This window comes from Dipodomys merriami, unplaced genomic scaffold (genome assembly GCF_024711535.1).
Source record: "Dipodomys merriami isolate MVZ:Mamm:240054 unplaced genomic scaffold, mDipMer1.0.p SCAF_2, whole genome shotgun sequence".
In the NCBI taxonomy this organism is placed as follows: domain Eukaryota; kingdom Metazoa; phylum Chordata; class Mammalia; order Rodentia; family Heteromyidae; genus Dipodomys; species Dipodomys merriami.
Genome location: NW_027203381.1, coordinates 79,190,114 through 79,215,292, shown reverse-complemented (window position 1 = coordinate 79,215,292; position 25,179 = coordinate 79,190,114). Strand labels below are relative to the sequence as shown.

Below are 25,179 nucleotides of genomic sequence, written 5' to 3'. Positions count from 1 at the left end.
GAAGAAGTAAGGACAAATGCAATAATGAACAAGAATTCATGAATGAACTCATTTACCCATTCTCTGTACACATTCCAAGGCTGGGCTTATATAGCCTGAGCTATCATCCACAGAATTATACTGATCAAATCCTGCAGCTTTGAGATAGGTGTTCTTCATGAGTGGACAGCACTGAATTTCACATGGGAAAGGAATGACAACACGTGGATTCATTTGTGCAGTGGAAGTGCGCTGTGTTATCAGTTTTGAGGCTGGGACAGGTGTAGGTTAATGTCACACACTGACTTCTACATCACCACCAGTCTGAAATTCCAACTTGTGTCAGGAGCACTGAAGATTCAGTATATTTTTCTGGCCTTGTAGGTATTATCCACAATTTGGATGATCTTAGGTAAGGCTAGACTACAGTCTATGGAGTCTAGACTAGACTAGAGTATATGGAGAGCTACTTCTTGCCTTAAAGAAGACGCAACAGGAAACCAAGACAAGAGAGTTTTTTTTAATTATTCCTTCATATTCAAACTTCACAAACAGTGTGAACTTGTACAATACCTCGGAAAGTGAAACTTACAAAAAAAGTGCTGGTAACATTTAAAAAAAAAACAACAAAAACCCCAAAAAACAAACATCATTCTTAGCAACATCAATTACTCTTCCACACAAAACAGAAACCTTGTAAAATTTATTTTCGTATTTTTAAGGCGTAATACTTCCGTATAAAGTATATGCAAGAGATAAAACTTCACAGTATTCCAAAATGTCACAATAATAATAATAATATAATAGTATAATGAAGCGCTACAGTTAATTTTTCTTTTTTTTTTGAATGTTTTTTTTCCTGTTTAAATAACAAATACAAGTCACAGGTAAATATACGTGAGAAAAATACGAGGCTAATATTAAATGGCAGGTAAGGATACTGTCACTGTAAGAAAAACTGGCAGGATGTGTGTATTTAGTCTATATTTTTAAAGCACTTGATAGAAAAGGCGTATGCAAGGTTCTTCAAAACAATTTTTCTGTTTGTTTGATAACTGACAACAAGTTAAGAGTATAATGAGAGAAACAAAAAAAGGAACAAACTTCCTCTCAAAACTATTGACCTGCTCATCACAAACCATGTATCTACGGGAGGATGGGTGTGTGTTCATGTATGTGTGGATTTCTACGGCACACGGATTGGTACAAGCAGTGTTCTATGCCCACCTCTCAGGACAGAGAGTACGTCTGCAGTCATTCAGCTCACGTTCCTCTTAGAACATTATTCTTCCCGTCTAAAGCTGTCTTTCCTTCTCTCTCTCTCTCTCTTTTCCCAAACACTTCCCCAGTTCCCAGGTCTTCAGTCTGAAGAGATAGTCTGGTCAGAAAAGTTTCCTTCCATTCAAAATTCACTGGGAAATGGAAACTGCAGAAACAGTCTGTGACACCCACACGTACACTGGAAATATCACTTGGACAAATGAATTATGCTTGTGTGTGTATATGTGTGTGTGTGCGTGCGCATGTGCACGTGTGTATTTAGGTCTGAATATACAGTGTATGTGCGCATATGTCTATGTGTATGTATACACAGTAGCAATTGCAAAAAAGGGACCACATTCCTTTCTGTATGAAGATCCAATGTGATAAGAAATGTTCCTGTACAGGGAAAAGGGTTCCTTCACATCTTATCACAACACTGTGGTGGGAAAATCAGGAAATGGGTTCACCTTTCAGCAGTCACCACAGTAAACTTCATTGAGGACACGCATGCCCAGATGTCTGGTCTGCGCACATATGTGTGTTAACAGCTAGCTAGTCAGCCAACAGGTAACAGAAAGACAGCAGATAGCAAAAACACGTCAATAAGGTGCTCAAAGAAAAAAGTGGCACCCACTCCTCAGATGGATAGCCACGTTAAGGTGCTTCAAAAAGTTTTTTTTTTTCAGTTTTTATTTCAAACATTAAAAGAGTATTGATTTGCACATGATAGCTCTGAGCCAGGCCAAGGGTTTTGAGATTTCTGACATCTTCCTCTGAAAAGGGCTTTCACTGTAGTTGTTTTTGTTCACTTGAATGTGGTCACTTGAGTTTAGAACACTTTTTAATAGCCAAGAACTGAAATCAAATCAACATGACTAAAAGAAAGCAGATGAAATGGTATAGAACATTACTGCATTGGATCGAGATGGTTTTGCCCAGTCTCCCTCTCTTCCCTAACACTGTTCCTTTTGTTCTTTGTTACAATCCATTCCTTATGAACATACAGAAATGACCAAAGTCACTGCAAATGGCTGTTTTTATTTTTTGTGATCTGTTGCAAGAGTCCAACCTTGTTTCCTCTGCTGCTGTTTGTGTAGCATCTGGATTTGTAATGAGCATCTGGATTTGTAATGAGCATTGATTCTGATATGTGCACGTGTGTATATATGCACATACAACACACCTATATATGTATAATATATACACTATATATGTGGCTATATATAGCAAGTGTGTATACATTTATACATAATATAGTGTATATTGTTTCAACTGGAGATAAACTGAACTGGGTTCAGACACTATAGCATGTTTATCTTTCCCCTGCTCCCTCTGTATATTTTAAACAGTCTGGAGCTTTTATTGTATTTTTTAAAGTGCATTTTCAATGCAGAGTAACTGTAATCCATTGATTCCTTGGAAAACATTTTTGATGAGAAAAAAAATCTGACTGTTCTCAGCCCCAAACAAGAGAAACCTGAGTTTGGTCGTGCCAGGGGCTGGTGTGGCAGTGCCAGGCTTGTGCCTGAGTGATTACTGGGCATTCTGGACTCCGGGCACCTTCGCAGCAGCAGCAGCACCTTTATGAGAAGGTAGAGATAGAAAACGAAGCAGGAAGGAAAGCTAAGACTAGAAAGAATGAGTGTGTTGTTTGTGTGTGTCTGCATATGAGATTTGCTATCTTTGACTGGAATAGATTTGTGCAGTCCCTGCTTGGCTTTAGCTGAGATGTCTTCTATTTTCCCTCACCAACTGACACTGACCTCCTATGTGACCCCTGCATACTTAAACTTCCCCCCTAAAAAATCCCCACTCCCGAGGGTGATTTCTGTGTCAGTTTCTAGAGGGTATGTCAGTGCCAGCATCAAGTAGGAATAAGGCACCAGAGAAATCAAAATGTTACAAAAAGATGCAAAACCCCATTTCAAAGAGCCTCTTCCATTGCTCCATTAAAATATTGCATGTGATACCATGCATTTTGTATGCAAAGTATGTCAAAAACAGTCTCTGAAAGGCCCTTCAGCACCAGAGATCTTTAGGAATGCACCCTTTGTCAAAACACCCCCCACCCCACCCCCACCCTCACGCCCATCCTACAACAGGAGCAAAAGCACCAATCAGGAGAATGAGGCAGCTTGCCTTGCTCACCTCATTTTGATAAAATCAAAGAGGTCCATGCAATAGAAACTGCAGGAATTGCTCTAAATTCAAGTGGATTTAAGTTGTCAGGTATCTGATTATTTGATGATTTAGATATCTAAAAGGTGTTATGAAGGGCTTCAGATGTTTGTGTTGAATAGGGGGAGTGTGCTAAACAAAATGATGCCCACGACTTCCACTAACACTTCAGCCTCCCTATCTTTTTTTCCCCCTTAACATTGTAAAAAAGAAGAGGTTCATCTAACTATAAAAGGGAAAAAATGAAGGCACATGATTTTATTCGGTCCCACAATCCTTAAGAAAAATGATACTTTTCAAGTGTGTGTGTGTGTGTGTGTGTGTGTGTGTGTGTGTGTGTATCTGTATATGAAGTGAGAGGCTGAGGGCAATGGAGCAGTCATTTGAGGGAAATTGGAACAAGAGAGAATTTTGAAACAAAGAGAAGAAAGGAGAAAGAAGATGGAGGCCTCTCTTCAGCTTTCTATCATTGACAGTCTCAAGATTTGGCTGCTTTAGGGTCCAGAAAAGAATGTGTTTGACTTGGTCTAGAAAGTGCCCCAGTTAAATATCTCCAGTTAATCATATTACAGCTTTTGGTATTTCCCTTTTCCCTTCCCTCCAGCCAAATGATTTTTTTCAAAAAAAAATACCACAGTTTCTTTTTTTTAAATTATGTTTTTCAATGTTGAAAAACTATGGAAAAGCTATTGGAAAGCCTCAGGGCACACTGCCTCTCCATCTTCACAGTGAGCAGATGGATGGACAATCCACAGAGTCAAAGAGGAGGCCGGCAAGGTCCCATGTGCTGAGTGGTCCCCTGCCCTGCCCAGGGCTGATGGTGTCCTTCACAGCACCAGTAGCCATATCTTCCATTTGGATTCCTGCCCCCTCCCATCCATGGGATGTCAGCTGCTGAGAAAACACAGCCATGGAAGGGGGCTAGAAGCTGAAGGTGAAGGAGACAGCAGTCATTGTTGGTGTTGTGCTCTCTAGGCAGCCTTGCCTAGGATGGGGAAGGTTGGCTGCCCCTGAAAGACAGAAGTCCCACTTACATTTGTTTCTGTGAGACCTCAGCATTCAGGTTCACCACCTTTATGCCTCTCTCTGTAACAGAGTTGCCCCCCTGGTCCCTAAGAAGGCAATGATTTAAGATAGAGAGGCAGAGCCTACTGGCTGGGTTATTAAAACAACAACAACAACAATAAAGGCAATGGACAATAGGATTTCAGAAACAAATTTAACTTTGGTTTTCCAACTTTTTTAAACCATAAAAATTAAAGCAGGGCTTCGGTGGCTTCAATCATCTGAGAGCTGTTATATTTTTTTTTTCTCTCATTTGGCAAGGCGAAGGCGGGGGGAAGAGAAAAGGGGTTTCCCATAATTGGTTGAAGACACAGGGTGGTAAAATGCTTCCACACTTAAACTCACAGTCCAGTGTTTTTGACATTTCATAAATAGCTTTTTTCTCTAAAAAAAAAAAGAATAAAACAAGAACAATCCCTTTACTTACTCATCTGAAACAAAATAAACAGCAGTGGGTACAAACTTCTTCTTGTAACAATTACAAAAAACAACAATATAATCCCAACTTTTAACACGCATCTTGAATCAGTTTTTTTTTTTAACCTCAAAACTGCAGCATATCCTTAAGGGCAAACTTTTCAATTAGTTTTTTTCTTTTTTTTTTTTAAATAATGTCTTCACCAAAAAAACAGTCTTGTACCAATAAAATGCATTCAAAAATAGAAAATATTACACAACAAAAATATGTATCCTTCCTTTCCAAAAAAGATTCTTCACAAAAAAATGTAGAAAAAATTCCAACAATTTTTCCCCTCTCCTAAACATTAACTTTCAGTCTAGGGCACAATTATTTATTGATTTAAATGTCTATTTTTGCATAAAACATGGAAGATGCAAAACATTTACTGTATTAGGATTGTGAAGTTACATCCACTCCCACCCCTACTCCAAAACAAAACAAAACCAGAAAAACCCAGCAAATATCACACAAGTGATGTAATCAGTTGGTAAAGAGCTATGTTTTCACTGTGCATTGGTACGGCTAGCTGGCCCTGTTGGTATTGGGAAGTACTGATAAAGGAAGAGCCGTCTGGATTCAAGAGTTTCTTTAGCATATGCCAATATCCAATGAGTCACTGGTGGTCTCCCATGTTGCAGGACCATCACTGTAAATAAGTGAGGTAACACATGGGCGGTCAGGATGCCAAAGTGTGTGTTTGTGTACTGTATACAAATCATTTTCAATATGCGTGTGTGTGTATATGAGTAATTTTCTTCTCTAAATGGAGCTGAAGCATAGGATACAAAAATAACCCAGAGCTCCAGTGATATCAAGAAGGCTTATGGTTATTTCCTTGACAGTCCACAATCTCCTCCATATCCAAATTGTTTAGTATTAATTGGGACAATGACAAGATCTCTCATCAAAAAGAAATTCCTTGTTTTCTACATTTCCATTATACACAGGCTCTTCATTCAGCATTGCACACACACATATATCTATAATTTTTTTGCTTGCTGATATTTATCTTTCACGTGGGATGTAGTTTGCGTGTGTTTTCAGAATGGACAGACTTTTTCCAAGCTTATTCCCCCTTTGTTTGCTTGCTGGTTTTTTCTTCATGGTTGCTGTTTTGTTTTGTTTTTGACTTTTAAACAGTGAATTGTGTCCAATTTTATTTCCAGTGCATTAAACAAATTTTAAATTAAAAGAAGAAATAAAACTTTCCCCCTCATTCTTCTAAAGGAAATGACTGATAAAATTACAATATAATAAAATCAGGCATTGTCAAAAATAGCATGATGTGCAACCTCAATTACATCAAATAAAACAAACAGACAAATAAGAATTATAGAACATAAGCTTGAAGAAGCCAAGATAATATACTTCCAACTATGGTATGATTGGCAAGCACTGGTTAAAAACTAGGTAAGGCTACTCTTAGATTTCTAACTCAACATAGTTAACCACTGCTCTTCTGTCGTTCAACTCTTAAATCTTTCACTCACTAGTTCTTTATATCTTTAAAATGAACAAATTTGTTTTTATATTTTTGGTCTACAGTAGAATTACATATTAAAAACATAATAAAAAGATACTTCATTAACAGGTTGGTGCTGCATCCATGTAGGGAAAATAGAAAAAGAGCACTCAAATAGACATAGCAAATGGCCTCTATTCTTATAAAAATAACCACAAATGCAATAGAAATAACCATCAAGGGCAAGAAATTAAACTGAACACAGGTGTAGAAAGATATATTTTGGAAAAGTAAACTCTCCTGACAAGCTGTGCCCTAGAACTGCAGCCTCTGAACTTTTCTCATGATATCCACCTTTCTATAGCCTCACCCAAAATTCAAATGGAAATAGAACCAAAAATAAAAATGAATTATCTTTGTTGACTTGTCAAGACCAGGTAGATACCATTTGGGAAACTGGCTGGCCACAGGGAAGCTATTAATGGTATTTGTTTTTAATTTTGGAGGAGTTTCCAGACCACTGAAAAAGAGAGAAACCAAGAAATCAAATAGTGTTTCTGGTAACTTATGTGAGATGCAATATAATTCTAAGAGAGAGAGGACATGGTAGGAAGGCAGGTAAAAGAAGAGACAAAAGAAGTAGGCAGACTTTGGGTATCATCTCTTTTGTTTACTTCAACACATTGGTTTCCTTCCTTCTGAGCACCATTTAAGATGATGTGCCTTTAGGTTTCAATGTCTCTCAGTAAATATATGTCAGCTCATTTGTTAATACAATATTCATACTTGCCTCCAAAAAAGCTGCTGGGCTGTGTGGGGTGAATGTACGTCTCTGTACTCCTCATTGCCCACGGTTGCCAGCCCTTGATGATTCAGAGAAAGTGAGAAAAGGGAGGCTCCTTGTATGAACTATCCCTAACCAATGACTGATCCACACTGATGGCTTGGCATGGGGCAAAAATGGAAAAGAATTGATAAGGGTTGAGCTTGTTAAGGAATAGATTTAAAGTATCCTCCCAGAAAAAAAAGAAGAGAAGAGGAAAAGTAAGCACAAGAATGAAGAGGTAGAAGAAAAGGTGGAGGGGAAGAAGGGAAAGAAGGAAAAGAAAGAAGAAGCAGAAGAGGAGAAGAAAAGGAGAGAAGGAGGAAAAATACGAAAAGAGAAGTAATAGGAGAAGGAGGAGGAGAAGGAGGAGGAGGAGGAGGAGGAGGAGGAGGAGAAATCAGACAATACTGCTACTGCTTTTGGTTTTTTTCTTTCTTTCAGTTGTCCTTGGTTTTTCTCTCATTCAGTCACTCCAGTTAAAAAAGTTTAGAATCTAGTGCAAACATCAAATCACAGCATTCCAAGAGCAATATCCCATCCCTTTATCCTAAATGGATACCGTCCTTTTAGATCTCCTCAGAAGACTGGGGAAAATGGTCCAAAAAAGTATAACAGAATAAATCATTAATTGAGTACTTGCTACAACAAGAAAGGCACTATCGTAACAGGTTAGCCTCCAAATATTTTCCTTGCCATGGTCACAGACACTTCAATTACTCCAGGAATACCAACACGGCCTACCTAGATGGTGGCTTTTCATTGGCCAGTTGTCTGTTACCCCCACAGTTCACTACTGTTGGCCTGGGCCTCACAGAGACATTATCTGCACTTGTTACATGCTGCCCTAGAGTTCACTAATGATCCTTGTTCAGTTCCAAATGATTTAGCTCACTCTCAGCCATGGAAATTTCTTTGTCTTTATCAGACTCTAGGTCATGACTCTATTAAAAATAGTTGACAGGGACAAGCACTAGTATGTATTTTTCAAACCTCTGACCAGACCCTAAGTCATAAGGACAGTTCAGTAGTTCCTCCAATGCCCAGGTCTCCTGTAAATACCACTGTGAACAGAAGAAAAACCAAAGTTTCATCCCTTGACCACCAAAAGCATAACCCTTGACCCCACTGTAGCTCTTTTCTCTGGGAAAGAGAAGGTTGGGTTGTAGAGATGAAAATCTTTGGTGACAGAACCAGAAGGGATATGCGAGATTCAAGGAAAAAGTTCTTCCTCAAAGCTTCATGAGAAATATCCTAGGGCAGTTAATAGAAGTATATGTTTAAAAGGTCTATGTTTTTCTTTTAAAGCTTTGGTTTGGTGCAGTTATGCCGTCTTAGAGCTTACCCAGTACTCATTTCTAAGTATCTGTTAACAGATCTGCATTTATAATTCTTGTTTTAAATAGAGATAATACTCTGAGTGCTTAAGGATTGTTAGGTTAGTTGTGAAAGCTCCACATGGAGTTTGTCCAACTAGCAAGGCTGATCACTTGTGTAAAAACTATTTTTAACTTGCAATGGTAGACTTGGGCAGATACTAAGGAGGAGAGAGAGGAAGAGACAGGTATCAATATTGTAAGCTTAGAAAAGAGGCCGCAATCGAGAGGTTTTCAAACTGATGCCCTCACAAGTAAGAGTGTTCAGAGAAATTCAGTATTAACCGTTTATATGGACTGCATTTCTTTCTTGCTGAACCACAATTTTCAAAAGCAGTCAACTTCAATTCTGGAAGAGTCTCAGCATCTTTACGTTCCCACAGACACAATCTATTGCTTTTCTGGTAGGACAAGATTCTCTCATTAACAGTTACTATAGAGCTGTCAAACTCTGCGCTTCTAAGGTTTTAAGAAAAGGCAATAAAAATAAATCCTCCAATGAAGTTAGGAAAGAAACAACTAGACTTTTAGGCACTGTTAAGATCTCTTCTCAATAAGGATAATCTATGACAAAGTAGCTGGTAGGTTCTGATTAATCTGTTAATACTTCCTCCAATTTTCAAGTTGGCCTAGCTTGTTCCAGAATAAGCCTTTTACCTCACTGGTTTTCAGTTTATTGCACTGTTCCCTTACTGTCACCGTATAAAACTTTACCATACGCATGGCCTTCCTCTTTGGTTAGCCCGGTCTAAATATCACCCATGGATGGAAAAGTATGCTCAGATTGAAAGGATATCTCAACATGGACAAGGCTATGCCTCTTGCCTTGCTTTTCTTTCGTTTCTTTCGTTTCTTTCGTTTCTTTTCTTTCTTTCTTTCTTTCTTCTTTTCTTTCTTTCTTTCTTTCTTTCTTTCTTTCTTTCTTTCTTTCTTTCTTTCTTTCTTTCTTTCTTTCTTTCTTTCCTTCCTTCCTTTTTTCTTTCTTTCTTTCTGAGTACATACCACTGCCTTCTGTTACACTAACATGTGCATCAGCAAGGGCTTTGTGGTGTGGGCCAAGGTCAAGTCCTCCATGTGGTATCAGTTGGCTTCCTCACTATGTCAGCTCTTACTGAAACTTAGAAAAAATATTAGGTAAATTTTCTTCTGAAATGTCCTCAATTTGCTGTACTAATCCAACTTCTTTACAAAAAGAAAACAGGCTTTATCAGCATGGCTGTTTCTAGGCTTGGTCAAGAGTAAGCAAAGATCCTATAGATTCTCATCTACTCTGCTAAGACCAAACATGACAAATGCTCTTCCATTTCAGTGATGCTTTTGGCTTCCCAACTTGCCTCTTTCTTTCCCTTACCTATCACACTCTTTCCTGGCACAAGTAAATACATTTCAGTAGTGCAATACAGTGCAGTCATACTTAGTGCAAAAAAAAAAAAGTCCTATTATATACTCAAAGTTCAATCCTAAACAGCTCTTTCTTACTAAAGGTTATACCAGTGCTACAAAAGTGGGAAATTCAGTCTTCACCTCACACATCTGTGAGTCATCTCCTTTGTTGCCCCTGTTTATTTCAGCTCAAAGACAGAAACAACTAGTATACACCTATATATTATTTTGTAAAGCATTACGTCAATAGGCAAAAAATGAAGGGAAGTAGTTGAGTGGAAACTAGGGGTGTTATTTAAAAGATTCGATGTAAAGGTCAGTAGTGGTTTTTGTTTAATGGGTTTTGTCATGTCAGATGGCTCCGATGCTAAGGGGAATGGGCAGAGAGAAAAGAAAACAGAACTTTCCTGCTTCTTAAAATAGGCTCCTAAATTTGACAGTTTCAGGTTTGTATGTTTCAGTGGGCAATCAACTATTCTTCAAGGGCTATGGGCAGCGGCCACCTTACACAACATAAATAAGAACACCAGGGGTGTTCACCTTTCTACATTGACCTCTCTTTCTTTCATTTGATTCCTCTTCTATTCATTTCTTTTGTTCCCTGACTACACACAGATACAGATATACATACACATACACAGAAATTCTCAAGGCCTCTCTCAAAATGATGGATTGGTAATTGGTACAAATAGCTAAATGACACTCTCATGCAAACGTACAATTATTAAATACAAAAGTAAATTATTATTCCAAAATTGAGATTCTGCATTATATCTCTTTTTCGTATTAGCAAGAAAAAAAAAGGAACATACTCAAAGCAGGATTTCTTACAGAGCTTACTTCTTGCTTAGGATTAATCTAGAATTCATTTGGGATGTGAGAATATCAGTGAGTCTAGAAAAATGCTGTGCATTTGATACCAGTTAAATATCTGTCTTCTGTTTGTCTGGGTCCTCATTCTGCAAATGTGAACCTGCCTATCTGCTCAGACCCACACGTGTGTGCTGGGAGTTTCAGAAGAATCAATATGTCATAGATAGAATAGAGTAGGACATAGAAACAATTGGCATAGTGGGTTCAGCATATTACTTTAAAACAACGTTATTACAGATTTTCTCTACCATCAGGTTTTCAATTTTGTTTGCCAGGCTGTTTTGAAAACCATAATTCTTTCCATGATGCAAAAATGAACTTTCATTAGATGTATGCAAATTATCCTTAATTGATGTCTATGGAGGCCCCTGGAGAAAAAAAATTAAGGTTCAAATAAACAGGACTAAGGAAGAAAGTGACTGTTAAAAAATACTTTCAAAATTTTTCTCATACAAATTTATAACCAATTGCAAATCAAGATTTGGCTCAAGGAAAGGAAGAGTAACTAGGTTTCTTTTCCTAGATTTGCCCGGATATGAACATGCCAAATCAATTTAGAGTCTTGGAAAATCTCACCTCAAAGTTGAAGCCTTTTATTATGTTCTTTGATTATGTTATCTCTTTGCATACCCCTCATGTGCCAGGGAGAATACCTTTTAGGTATAGAAGCAGACAAGAGTCTCTATAAGTTCTTCAGATGTGTTGTATACCATTAAGAAGCATATAGAATCACAAAGGAGTGTAGCTGCCATACTAATTCTTGGAACTGTCAAAAGGGATAGGCAGAAACAATGGGATGAATATTGACAACTTTCTCTAATGATCTCCAGAGCTTCTGGAATTCAAAACTGTATAGTCCCATCATATTATCTTGAACCCCTTTTTGTTTTTTTCCTGTGTCCACTTAATGAAAATTGCAATTATCTTAAAGTTTGAGCCAAGAATATAAATTAAAGCACAAGGCAGGTGGAGAAGTTGTCATGCTATTTGCAAATTGAGATGAGTTCAAACACTTTGCTTCAAATGAAATACTATAACTTCCTCCCCTACACCCAGTTTCTGATTTGGTTTATCCTTCTTTTGTAATGCTGAGTTTAGATGGTTGAATCTCAGTTACCTCAGTGCTGGGGAAGGGAGATACAGGAGGAAGCACTGTTTCTTTTTCTAAGACCTCTTGAAGACCTGAATACAGTCTTACAGTGTGAATATAAAAGAAATCGCTACAACTGTAAAGATCTATAGATTGATTTTGGCATTCTTTTTAGCACCCCTTCTTTTTTTCCTGGATTTTTCTATACTAGATAATAATTTACTCCCAGCCTTATTTTTAAAAAGGTTTTGAGGAGACAATAAGGATTTGTAGCATGGCATGCATGACCTTCACCTGCAATTGGTTTCCATTCTTTGGCCCCAGATCTATTTGTTTAGGTACAGAGGGTTTCTTACTCAATAAATAGCTATTTTATCTATGCTATCAAAGTGCAGCTAGAATTTCTCTCCTCAAAGCCATCAGAATAAAAGAACTTAACTCTCTCAAGTGCCATTATAAAAATAACATTTTCATGGAGAAAAGACTCCTTAATGGGAAGATGGCAGATTTTTGTAAGAGGAAACTGACTATGGTTGGGTGGAGGGCAGAAATTTGCTGATAAAGTATCAAATGAAAGAATCCAAATCTTTTCCTATCTTGAGAAGAGATAAAAGAAAACAAACAAATCAACAAACAGACTTTACTAAAATACACATTCCTCCAGTTTCAGATAACTAAAATGTTATAATTATGCTTAAATCAAGGTTTACAGATAGCAAACAACTGTTTTAATGTGTAAAAGTACTATCCTTTTGCTTTACCATGTTTCACTTTCTTTGAAGGAATTGCATCTATGCACACTTATCCTAAAGTCCAGTGCAGAAAATAAACATGTTGCTACCAGCCTCAATCTCAGAACATTTGCTAAACTATATCTGCAATTACTAAAACTATTTATCTGTAAAATGAGATGCAGTCTTTCTGAAATGCATTGTAAGGGGTTAGGGGAAAAGCAAGCTTTTTTTGGGGAGGGGGCGGTGAGAGGAGGAGAAAAAAAATCCCTTTCCAAACTTCCAAATATATACTATAATGTTCCTGACCATTATCTGGCTGCATTGATTACTTAGGGCTCTTGGTGTTCTTGACACAATTCTTCTTGGACAAACAGGAGGCTTATGAAGAATAAGAAATCCACACCTGGTAGCCTATTAAATATTAGCATTAGTCTATGACTAACATAGATTTGTGGTGAGAAATCCTGGGTCTCAGGGTACTCTTCTTGGGCAACTTGAAGGAACATAATCAAGAAGCAACCTGGATCAATTGGATCACATGGGATCTTTCAGAACCAGGTCTTTTTCTACTCAACATTATAGTTGAAGTGATGACAATGTTTTAGGATGGAAAAGAGAATCTTTTATTCCTTTAGAAGCCAATGCCTGAGGAGAAGAGTACTTCAGATGAAGGATACTTTAAGATAGTCTCAGAACAGACAAAGGAAAAGGACATAAAACTCACTTGGACAGCAAGTAAAGACCACAATCTCAAGCAATTTAAATGTTGGATTTAAGAAACTAGTTTCCTGTTAGACACTTGCTGCAGGAAGGCTTTTGACTTTCCATTTATTCTACTGCATTCTTTGGTGTGAGTTGATGTTACAAGTTGCTTTGATCAAGACAAAAGCTGGGTCAAGACTCAAATAAGAACACATTTGTGATATTAAATGATGGTTTTGCTTGTTACCTGTAAAGCAAGAAATGAAAGCACACATCTGTGCACTTCCAAATGTCAGAGGATTCATCTTCATATGAGCCAGCCAGGCAATATGTTGCCATGACAAGAGTATTGGACTAGAAGTCAGGATGACTGTGTTACAGGATTACTGTAACAATGACCTTAACAGCATCCTGAAAGAGCTATGCTCAGGATGACATCAGTCTTCTGAGCAGTGCTTGGGAGACCACACAATTGAAATCTATTAGAATGAAATTTAACACAATGACCGAATTATATGGTGAATGCTTAGGAACTGAACACTGTACATTCTGCACAGCCCTTAAAGTGCATATCCAGCCTTCTCTTGTCTTCTTTATGCACATATTATGTGTGTATTTAAACAATCATTGGTCAAAAATAGGCACTTGAAAAACTTTTTATTCCTTATAAATTACTGTTCAAAGTTCTAGACCAATGGATTTTTTTCCCCCCAAAAGGTAGCAAGTGAAGAACTTCTGAATTTTTTCCTTCAATGGGTAGTGGCTTACTTGTATGAGGAGAGCTTTTTAAGACCTGGAGAGTTATCAAAATTATTTTACAATGTTACTCCTTTCTCCAAATTCCTATACATAAGCATATCATTTAGTTAAGTATTTGTAAGAGTTGAAATAGTTGACATTAGTGATTTTTTTCTCCCTCAGCAGTGGTATACTCATCTCAAGAATTTGATTTTAAAAGCCAGAAAATACTTTTCTCTTTATCTTTGGCCCAATGTAAAGGTGAGAGGAATTATTATCTCAGCTAGTACAGTTGACATTTAAGAATATGACTCAGGCTCTCCCACTCTCAAAAGAATATTGACAGCTTTTAAAATCTCAAGCTGCAAGGAAGCCATCATGTTTTGCTCTACCTACGAGTCTCAAGTTTAAGAACTCATTTAAAGAAGGACATTAAAAAAGGTGGGGGAAGGAGGAGAAATAAACAGCCAGGCATTAACATGTAATATTAGAGTTGTGGGGGCCAGTAATGAGTCAAGTAGGTCATTCAACGTTGCTTCAAAAAGGAACAAGATATAACAAGAATGTGTCCAGAAAGGAAAGAGAAAATAATGATACTGATTCACTTTAGAGAGTATGTGATAATTTTACCAATTTTACAATCCTCAATCCACAAATATGTTTGTCTAGTAGACATGTTCTCCATGAAAATGGAGAACACAGTGGTAATTTCACTACTAGGTTCAACACTGGCCCCTTCAGAAGAGAGTAAGAGTGGACAGCTACTTAATGCGTACCAAACTTCCTGGTGTGAGAATGCTGAGAATTTGGTGGCGTGGGAGCAGAGACCTGATGGACAGGCACAATAGAATCACAGGACTCAAAAGCAAATTTGAGAGAAGATGGAAGAAGGAATTAGTGTGGTCACACTAAGAAGACTTAAGTTGATCCAGTGTAGAGAAGGCTTCTGTAGTGGATTTTATTTAAAAAGCTGTTTAAATCATGTCTTGAATATTTACAAGGAAGGGAATAAAACTGGTTTCAGAGACCCAGAATAGAAGAAAGGTTGATATAATTCTGACATCCGGGCATTGAATTGAACAACTGAGGGAAGCTGGAGAAACTCCTTATCTGTAAAATACTCTCAGAAAGTATATCATGCATGGAAAGATAGACTGTCTGATTTCTGGAAGTTTCATAGTGGCCTGGCTAAAGAAGAAAGGCACCAAATTCCCACTTCAAAAGCCGAGTGGAAATATCAAGGACCAGATACCCAAGAGCCACCATTTTATAGACTCTGTAGATTGAAAAATGTGATATGTATTTGAGTTCTGTCTCTATTAGCCTCTGTCAATAAAAAGTTTCTCAAAGCCTGGTTTTCATTTTAATACAGATCTCTTGGGAAAACGAGCACTTAGTCGAGCCAAACTGCCTCCAGGGAAATTATGAAGACTAGTGAAGATAATTATAAGCATACCGAAAACAGAAAAGTATTTAGTAAAGAACCAGTATTAAAATCAATGTTGGAGAATATGGTTGGAATAACTAGAGCTTTCACTTGTACTTCTCACCAGAGCAGCCCTTTGAAATGCAGCTTTATCATAGATAGTTGGTCAGATCATATGAATGCTAAGCAGCTCACTGGCCTATTTTTAAAAGCAACATGGGCACTGCCAGTCCTAAAGGTGGAAAAAAATCACAGATACATTCATATGTACTTCTTTTTGTCTTCAGATACGGAGAGGGTGAGCTAGACGAGATCACTTTTGAATATGAATCTCTTTACAACAGCCACATCAAAAAAATTTTTTTTTAAAGTTTTCACTTTCCTACATTTGCCAAGTCTGAGCATTAAAAAAATCCTCTAAAGACAATACTGAAGCTGATAATATAAAAAGCAAACTAGCACAGTCACAATGATTATTAAATGTACCAGGTTTACTGCAGCAGGTTGGTGATAGGTGATAAATGTGAAGAAATAATATTTAAATCAACTTATGATTGTAGACAGATTCAAAAGTTAAAATGAATATAATGTAATATGTTTCAGTATAGAGTTGTTATATATAACGTGTACGTTCTAGTTTTCAGAAATACTGCAATGTAGTGTGATGAACTTAAGTAAGCTTACCTAAATAGTAACTCATAATCTTCCACAAAGTCACTACCCCTGTTGATCAAAAAGAAAAAAGAAAAAACACCCCAGAAAAACAACAACAAAAAACAAAATTCATTTTTCCAGTAAAAGAAATACTTATGGCTACCGTCACAGACTTATTCTCGATATAGAAAAACAATGTACATTTAAAAAATAATAACCAAAAAAATGTTGCAACTGTTAATAGCCTGTAAATGAGAAAAGGGAAAAAAAATCACCAAAATAGAAGAGGAAAATGTCCTCTAAATTCTGTGAAGGAGAAAGAATCTACCTATCAAAAAATAAGAAACTATCTAGTAAAAGAAGGATATGAACATGAGAAACTGAATCTGTTTCTAGGCCACCAAACCATCAGAGTCAGCCTGAGAGCTGGGTTCATTTATTCAGTATATTTTGCTAAAGTGGCACTCTATTTTAACTCGACATGGGTAATAGCCAACAATTCTTAGAGATTTCCCTCAAAATCTTTCCCCTGGTATTCTTTTGGTTTGCTAGATATGGAAAACAACCCATTCCTGGAAAAACTTGGGCAAAGGCCACATTGGTTTCAGGAGACACAGTTCATGCAGGTTGCAGGCTGCACAAGGAAGCTTTAGTTTGGGACTAAAACTCACATGTGGGTTCCTGCGTGTGAGCGTGTGCTCACACTGAGTCTTAGAGAGCCCTGTATAGCCCTGTGATGGTGAATGGCCCTTGTCTGCCTGGCCTTATCCCCTCTGAGAGACTGGATAAGATACCCCACTCCCCTTTGCCACTCTCTGGTCTGCTTCCCAGTTGAGCACTTGTGCTCCACCTTCTTTTGGAGGAAAACAGCCTGTCCTGTGGGCTTGCTGTGGAGCCAACAAGCTGCCTTTGTTTCTCCCAACTCGGAAATGCTACAAAAAGCAACAGAGTGGGCAGGTGACTGTTTCCTGGGAAGGAAGCCACAAGTCTGAGTACACTGATGAGAACAAACAACCATATCTACGCACCAGGACTCTGCCTGTGAGTGCTGAGAACAAACAACCGTATCCACGCACCAGGACTCTGCCTGTGAGTGCTTCCTTTGAGAGGCACACACATGCGCCCAGAAGACAATAAATATATACACTGACACACATGCACATGTTCATGTGTGGGTGCACACATACACACCTACACACACACACACACACACACACACATACACACACACACACCAGTAAATCCAATTGAAGTATAGCATTTGTTCAAGTTTCTCACCAAAAGGATACACAGAAATTACTGATGGTTGAACTCCTTCAAATGCCCGAAAGCTTGGTCACAGATAACGGAGGCACCTGACTAAGGCAACACAGCAGAAGCAGGTATGTGAGATACGTGAGACCTTCCACTTCTAACCAGACATTTCCAGACTGATCTGGTTGTCACTAGAGACTATGAATGTGAAACAGATTTGTACTAATAGCACCTCGCCTGTGGTACACTCATGGACAGACATTTTGGACAGCAGCTGTGACCTGCCCGGTGGGTTAAGATCCTTTTCTGACTAGAATCTACGCAGAAATCATGAGGCTATTGGCGGGCAGTAAGAACTGTTGTGACAATAGTAGAAACAGGTGTCTCCCATGGGTTAATGCGGTTGTTTTTGTTTTTCTGTCTTGGGTATTATCAGAATCTCATAAGTATTCTAAACAAAGAAATCTCTGAAATTGAAGGCGGCTCAGGAGGGACTCTTAGACCATCATCAGACATCCCTCAAGCTGGGACTTCCATGACTGTGGCTAGATTTTTGTCTATATCTGCAGATTATGTTCCTTCACTGAAAGTTCTGAGTTTGCATTTTAACAAAGAACCACCAGAGAAACCAGATGCATTCCAAAACCAAGAAAAAAAGAGTTTAGAGATAAATACTGAATGAGGAAAGCAAAGCTTTCTGCTGGGATCATTCTCCCTGTTAAGAAATGTTTGAAACTAGCATTCCAGGCACCTGTGAGGATATTTTTAAGGGATTCATGATGGAGTAATAGGATGTTTTATTTTACTTGCAGCCTACGTCTGCCAATGAAATAGAGGAGATAGGAAGTAGCAGCCACTTCCTGAGAACAGCCAGGTTCCAGACAAGTTTGGATTCTCTTCCACAAAGTCACTGTTTCCATGGTCCTCAGTCATGAGTAGGGCTTTATTTCTGTGATAATGCAACTATGCAAGTAATGAATGTTTACATATCTTCATGATCTTCTAACTTCTCTTTTGTTCTCTTCCCAGGACTTTCTTATTTAGGGCAATAATTCTATACTATAAGTGGCTTCTTGGAAAATACTTTAACTGAGTTGACTTTACATTTGGTTTTAGTCTATGGAGAAACAGGTGAGACCACAGGAAGCTAGTGGAATGGGAAGGTTGTTTCAGTCAGTGGTGTGGAAAGATGATGTTTTTGGTTTCAACCCAGGGTAATTGTACCCACATTCAGAGAGGAGGAAATACGTAGTTCTAAAAAAGAACGTGTGCCATGCAGCCTTCATATTTGCCTATAAACCCTAAAAAAGAATGTAAATAAATTCAACTGTCCCATGACCATTTTCTGGCATCTGCTAATGTGCATCATTGACTATTATGGATTCAGTGTTCAAGGAAAAAAATCTTGAGAGACAGAGAAAAATCTTTGGGGTATTTTGGTTAGGCTGATTATCTTGACACTCAAATAGTATTTTGGATTAGTAATTTCCACATGTGTGCTTACAAAAATACAGAGTCACACTGCTTTGCCTCTAGCGGAGGATTAAGAGCTATCAGAAATGGTAACTGGACATAGAAAGCCTTTGGGAGTATGAAAATAGTCTCTTTCAAGGGCAAGAGCTCTTCTGTGCCCTTTTTCTGCCTCCCTTAGGCAGTCTGAGCACCAGGGCAGAGATTGCTTTTGAATGTTTGCCCCATGTAACTAAGAGAACAGCCCTTTTCTTCATGAAAATACTGAGAAGAGAAAGAGGCTGCCCTGGTCTCAGTTGGGAAGTTAAGGCTAGCCTCAGAAAGCCTGTAGCTGGGTCAACTCAAGCACTCTCTTCACTCCCTACACACTGACAGTCTGCAGTCCTAGGCATTGGGTTGTTCTGCTTTTTCTATGGTATTAGGGAGTCTATTGAAATTCTAGTGTACCCTCCTTTTTGTTTGTCACCAGGTCACATGGTTCTGTCTTTAGTATCTTTTCTTTTTTAATTTCTTTTTCTTGGGGACCAAATAGGTCATTTAAATAAAGTTCTTTTTTGTGAGTAAAGAGGTTTCTTAGAGCCAGAAATCACTCAAAAGAAAGTCTGTCGGCCCTTCCCATGGAAAAGCCCAAAGATTTCTTTAAATACCTCCTGCCAAACTTTCTAGTTTTGTGATTGGCTGCTTTTTGGTTTAGCATTGTTGGGTGCTGAATATATATTTTCTTTCCAATTCTTTTGTTCTCTTCCCCAGAGCTTCCATTACCCTGGACTTTAACTCATAACTAAATTGAAGAATTCTTTTAGAAGATCTCTTTTATAAGTTAAGTCACAGTAGAAAGGAGGGCATCCTCATGTTCTCTTCAGCCCCCAAAGCATCTCAGGTTGTGTCTGCTTTGTGTTGCATTTTGTTTTAATTTCTTCTTCTTCTTTTGTGTGGCAGTTTGCTGGCCATAGCAGAGGCAGCCTGGTGCAATCAACTGATACCCTTTCCTGCAGAATCATGTATCTCCTGTGCCTAGCCCCATCTAATTAAATTACATCTTCAGTGACAACAGGAAAGGATGGGTATCTTTCTATTGTGCATCCTAGCTAGGTTTACTACATTTTCCCCTTTCCTAAGGACAACAGGCATTAGAAATGAGAATTTGCAACAAGAAAGCAACATAAGTCTTTTCTATGTTTTCTTTGGGATCTTAGGGCACACCTCATTTTTAACTTGTAGGCTGAGGGCAAACAACTGATTCAGGAGAGCATGAACCGGGAACATACTGCTGGTGTGCTTGTGTGATGGAAGTACACACAGATCAAGATAATAGAACTTAAAGGAGAAATTCACATACCAGAAGAAATCTTTTCTCTTTTCATTAACATGGAAAAGGATTTTCTTGGCCCTTAAAGAATATTAGGATCAGATAAACTAAAACCTCTATGACTTTTAACAAAGCAAATCCAAGTGTTTCTAAGCTTAAGAGCTATTGTGACCTCTAAGTTGCAAGGAGGCGGGAATGGACAGAAATAGATGGAAAGAATTAGGAACTGATAGAGGAAAAGTCTACAAAATTGTTAGAAGGAATGAAAGCTTGAAATTCATTTAAAATATACAACAAAAATATTTTGATATGGAGATTCTTATCTCAGATGTTTAAGGGGCTGTCTTGTTTCTCACTTTTTTTTCTTAATGTAGAGCTGTACCATTTTCATGAATTCCAATTTCTGTTTAGTTTTGAATTATGCTTTCTACATTTAGGGCTCTTTATTTCTTTTGCGCAAATATTGACACATAATAGGAGGGAGTACTATGTTGAGACATTATCATTGTTTTTAGTGCTAGGAAATTTTATTTCCATAAATTATCCAAATGTTTTCAGATGAACATCCTCCTTTGACTTTTTTCCTTTCTGTTGTTTAGCAAATTCCTTTTGAAATCATAGATTGCTAATTTTTTTCTTTTCTATACTAGTTCTTGCTCTCTGTGCTTGTTTTAAGAGATCTTAAATCTGGAACATCTGCTTCCATCTTACCTAAAATTTTCCTGGCTTCTAAATAGAATTTTAAAAACAGTACTGATAGCATCCTGGCACGAAGATCTAAATAAAAGAAAATTGTAGAATTTAAAACCAAAAGGCAAAACATGTTTCCCTCTTTTGAAGTTATTTGTGATTCTTGAATTGTGATTGAAACAGATACAGACTGGATTATTTTCTAAAATGTGGGTCAGTTTGAAAAAGGAGCCCTTCAGAGACAAACATACAGCAGTAGCTATATGACAATATCTTTGGGATCCATTTGTATATAGCTTCTTCCTGCTTCCAGAGAACAACCTGTCAACATTTTAGGTTGAGAGATATTTGGGAGGAAAAGATGCACAGTAGGAACAAGTGTACTAGCACACAAATCTGGGTTGTTATTTTGTCCTGGACTGTAAGAATCATACTATTTCACCAACAATTCTTTAGGGACCCCCCAACATTTTTTTTAAAAAGAGATACTTCCTTTACTGGATATAGTATGTAGGATTTACTATATATTATCCTATATCCTCTATGAGATATAAGATAAAACTGGGGTTTCAAGTCACCTGGAATTTTTTTTCCCTGTACATGCTCTATAATAAAAAGGTGAGTTTTTGCCCTGTTGCCTAGCTTTTTACTGACAAATCAGCAGGATAGCAAATGGATCTCAGATGTGAGAAACAGCTAAATGTGGCTCAAATGGCACTCAATATTAGCTTTTCTAGAGATTTTATAAATTTTTTACTTACTTTGCTAAGGTTTGAGTACAGACTATTTTAAAGATACTATTGTTGAATGGTTGAAAATAGTATAAAGTGGCTTTTGGCCATCTGTCATTTGTACTGAGTCATTTTCCTGCAGACTAATTTTTTTTTCTAATTGCAAATCTTTTTTATTTTAGGCTGAATGGCTTGTTTTTCAAACTATGGAAACAATTCCATGACTTAGCTAATTAATGCTCCCTCTAATGGTGATAAGTGGAAATATTGTCAACGCTGATTTTTAACAACAAAAGAAGAAGGAAGAAGAAGGAAGAAGAAGGAAGAAGAAGGAAGAAGAAGGAAGAAGAAGGAAGAAGAAGAAGAAGAAGAAGAAGAAGAAGAAGAAGAAGAAGAAGAAGAAGAAGAAGAAGAAGAAGAAGAAGAAGAGGAGGAGGAAGAAGAAAAAGAAGAAGAGGAAGAAGAAGAAGAAGGACCTTTTGTGTTTCTGAAGTGAACTTCTATAACAGGTAACCCAGTTCCTGGCAAGACTCCTCACAGAAATTGCAATGGGGTGATACTCAGTAGTCAGTTAATCATCCAAGTCTACCTTAAAACTTCTAACAAAATATCCAACAAATTAAGCACCATAGGACTAAATCAAACTCACAAATACTCCAGTTGCACGAACTACTAAACATCACAAAGAACTTATGGCAAAGAGCCAAGTTAACCAAATGTCTGAAATATATGAATAAAACCAATTTAGTCATTATAGAGTTTCTTGCCTTGGAAGATTTTCCTTCGTTTGCAGCACAGTTTTTGTAAATAAAACGCTAGCAGGAAAATTAAATTAAAATGTAGAGTAATTTTAAAATGAAAATATCCTCTTTTTTCTTCATTATGAAATTGAAGTTAGTGTCTCTGCTTTGTTTAAAGATTTACTTTTCTTTTTAAGTGTGTTAAACCATGCCCAGTAATGAAATCATTCGGAGAGTATTAGTTAGGTTTAAAAAGTCCTATGTTTGAATTGGAATCCCTTCAGGACACTGTGTATAATGGAAAAATCTCTATTATGACTTCTTGATCAAGACCGAGAAGAGAAATCTCAACTAAGGAAGAAAGAGGGGCATCTAGCATGATGCAACAGATTTGTGGACTTTTGAATGGTGAATATTGACAGGGAAATTGTAAATTTCCCTAAGACTTTCCCAAATAAAGCTAGAATATATATGCACGTCATCTAAAGAATGATCACCTTATTTAGTCCTCATAGCCATGGTGGAAAGAGTCAGAAGGTAATATCTCAAAGGAAGAAAGAAATTTTGGCATCTATGCATCATGGTTTGTAACAGGCTACTCATAACAATGCTTGCTGTTACGAAGGGTGAGCAGGGATGGCAGAGTTCTGTGAAGTCCTCCTCCTAGCTGACTACAAAAGAATTAAATCTATTTGTCAAGACCTCTAGACCTACTATAGTGTATCGTCCAAGTAAAATAGCAAAGTCCATAGAAATGATAGAATCCTAAGAGCTCAATGAAATTTTGGAGAAGCATAAAAATCTGCTCCTAAAAGATAAAGTCCTTCCTGTGAAAAAGAACAGACTTCTAGATGAATGAGCTGAGTAACTTAAGCTTGCTAAAATTCAAGGAACTACATATCAAAATACAAAGCAGCAGTTCAAATTACAGCAGGGATGTGGGTGGGGCCCACAGAGGCCCCCCATAAACCCAGGCAATACTTAAAATAATAAAAATTAAGAAAAATAAAAAAAATATGAAGAAAATAACCTTCCTCTCTTTCAAATATAACTTTAGTTGCTTTTTAGTCTTTCTATCTGGAAGCAGTATCGCTAACCTTAACAGTCTTGACTTACCAAAAAAATATATATATGTGTGTGAAATAAAATAAAAGAGAAGGGATTGGTGGCAGTGTATGCATAACCAAAATGAAAAAAAAAATTACTTTTAACAATCTCACTTTTTTTTGTTTTTTTTTACACAAATACTGTTGTAAATATATTAAAAAAATCAGCATTCTATCTGGTAAACGTCACTTTGCCCTCTATAAAATTTTGAATTAAAAAAGCCTCAAGAACATTTTATTGTTCCCCCCACCCTCCATTTCTCTCTTTTTCTCTTCCACAAGAATATATCCTGACACTTTTTTTTTTTTTGCAAAGATTGTTGGAAATAATCCTTCTCTTGTACCTAGAAACATAGGTGCAAATCTCTGATATCTTTGTTTTATCTGCATTCCTGCCTTTCATGAAAGTCCCTCTTGATTGTGCTGAGGCTGAGGCTCAGCGAAGACACTGAATAAATACGATAGCCACTGTTGCTTGTTGCTTGTCCAAGTCTTCCGGGCTTCTGCTGAAAGGGGATGTGGGTGGAGGAGATGGGCCAGCTAGGACTGGGCAGAATGGGGGGGGGAGAAGAAGCCTGCCATGCCATTTTCTTTCCCACACCACTGAGCCCCCTCCCACCCCTCCCACAGCCCTTTTGTGAAATCAGACATGGTGGTAGGTGGAAAACAGCAGGGCCTTTCCTCTGGGTTTTCAACCAGAAGTGATTTTTCCACAGTTTTTAACTGGTTACTATGAAGTCCAAGCGGCCAGAATTGTGAAAATGTCCACTGAAACACTGCAAGCGGTGTACTTAGAGACAGTAGGCCTTTTAGATTTTGTTATATATTTTGTAGTGCTCTTCACAAGTGAAAAAAAAAAAACATTTTTTTTTTACTTTTTTTTTTTTTTAGAGATTTTTTTTTTGTTTTTGTTTTTTGTAAAGAAGGGTTGTATTTAGAGGCCAGTAGCTAGAGATCCAACCAGTGGACCTCCTGAAGCACTACCGGGCCTTAAGGCCACCATCCGAGGGAGAGCCGGGGAACGCAGGTTCGCCCGGGCCTCCGGAAATGTAATGTACCAGCAGGCAAAAAACAGTTCTTCATGTAGTACAAAATAAACGAAACAGAAACAACAAAAAAAAAAAAAACAGAAGGTAAAAACGAAACCCAAACATTTCTTAAATTCTAGTGCCATAGCTTTTTGTTTGTTTGTTTCTTTTGTTGTTGTTGTTGCTGTCGTGTTGTTCATAGGAAAGAGAGAAAGAGGGCTACTTATCCGTCAGACACATGCATCCTCATGTGGTCGTTGAACTGCTCGATTTGGTCAAACTTAGCCGGGCAGACGGAGCAGACGTACGTGGTCCCCTCCGCGCAGGCCCCCACGCCCGGGGGGCCGGCGCGGGCCCCCGGGGGCGTGCCTGCAGGAGGGGTCCCGTTGCTGGCGCTGTGCAGGGCCACGTGCCGCTCCAGGAGCGTCTTGTGGGAGAACTTCTTCTTGCAGATGTAGCACTCGTAGGACTTCTCCCCGCGGTGGAGGCGCATGTGCACGTTGAGCGAGCTCTTCTGGGTGAAGCGCTTGTTGCAGATGCTGCACTGGTAGGCCCTCACGCCGGTGTGTGTCACCATGTGCTTGATTAGGTAATCCTTTAAGGAGAAGGAGCGCCAGCAGATGCTGCATTGGTGGGGCTTCTCAC

At 38.0% G+C, this 25,179-nt stretch overlaps 1 protein-coding gene across 22 annotated transcripts in view; it reads right to left on the bottom strand.

Moving 5' to 3' along the window:
- Window positions 1-483: 483 nt before the first annotated feature.
- Window positions 484-25,179, bottom strand: part of Zbtb20 (zinc finger and BTB domain containing 20) — a 730,255-nt gene continuing 705,559 nt past the window's right edge. For all 22 annotated transcript variants that reach the window (XM_070030175.1, XM_070030177.1, XM_070030174.1 and 19 more), the window contains one exon: window positions 484-25,179. In XM_070030175.1, the coding sequence (XP_069886276.1) occupies window positions 24,758-25,179 (422 nt within the window). In that variant the 3' untranslated portion in view covers window positions 484-24,757.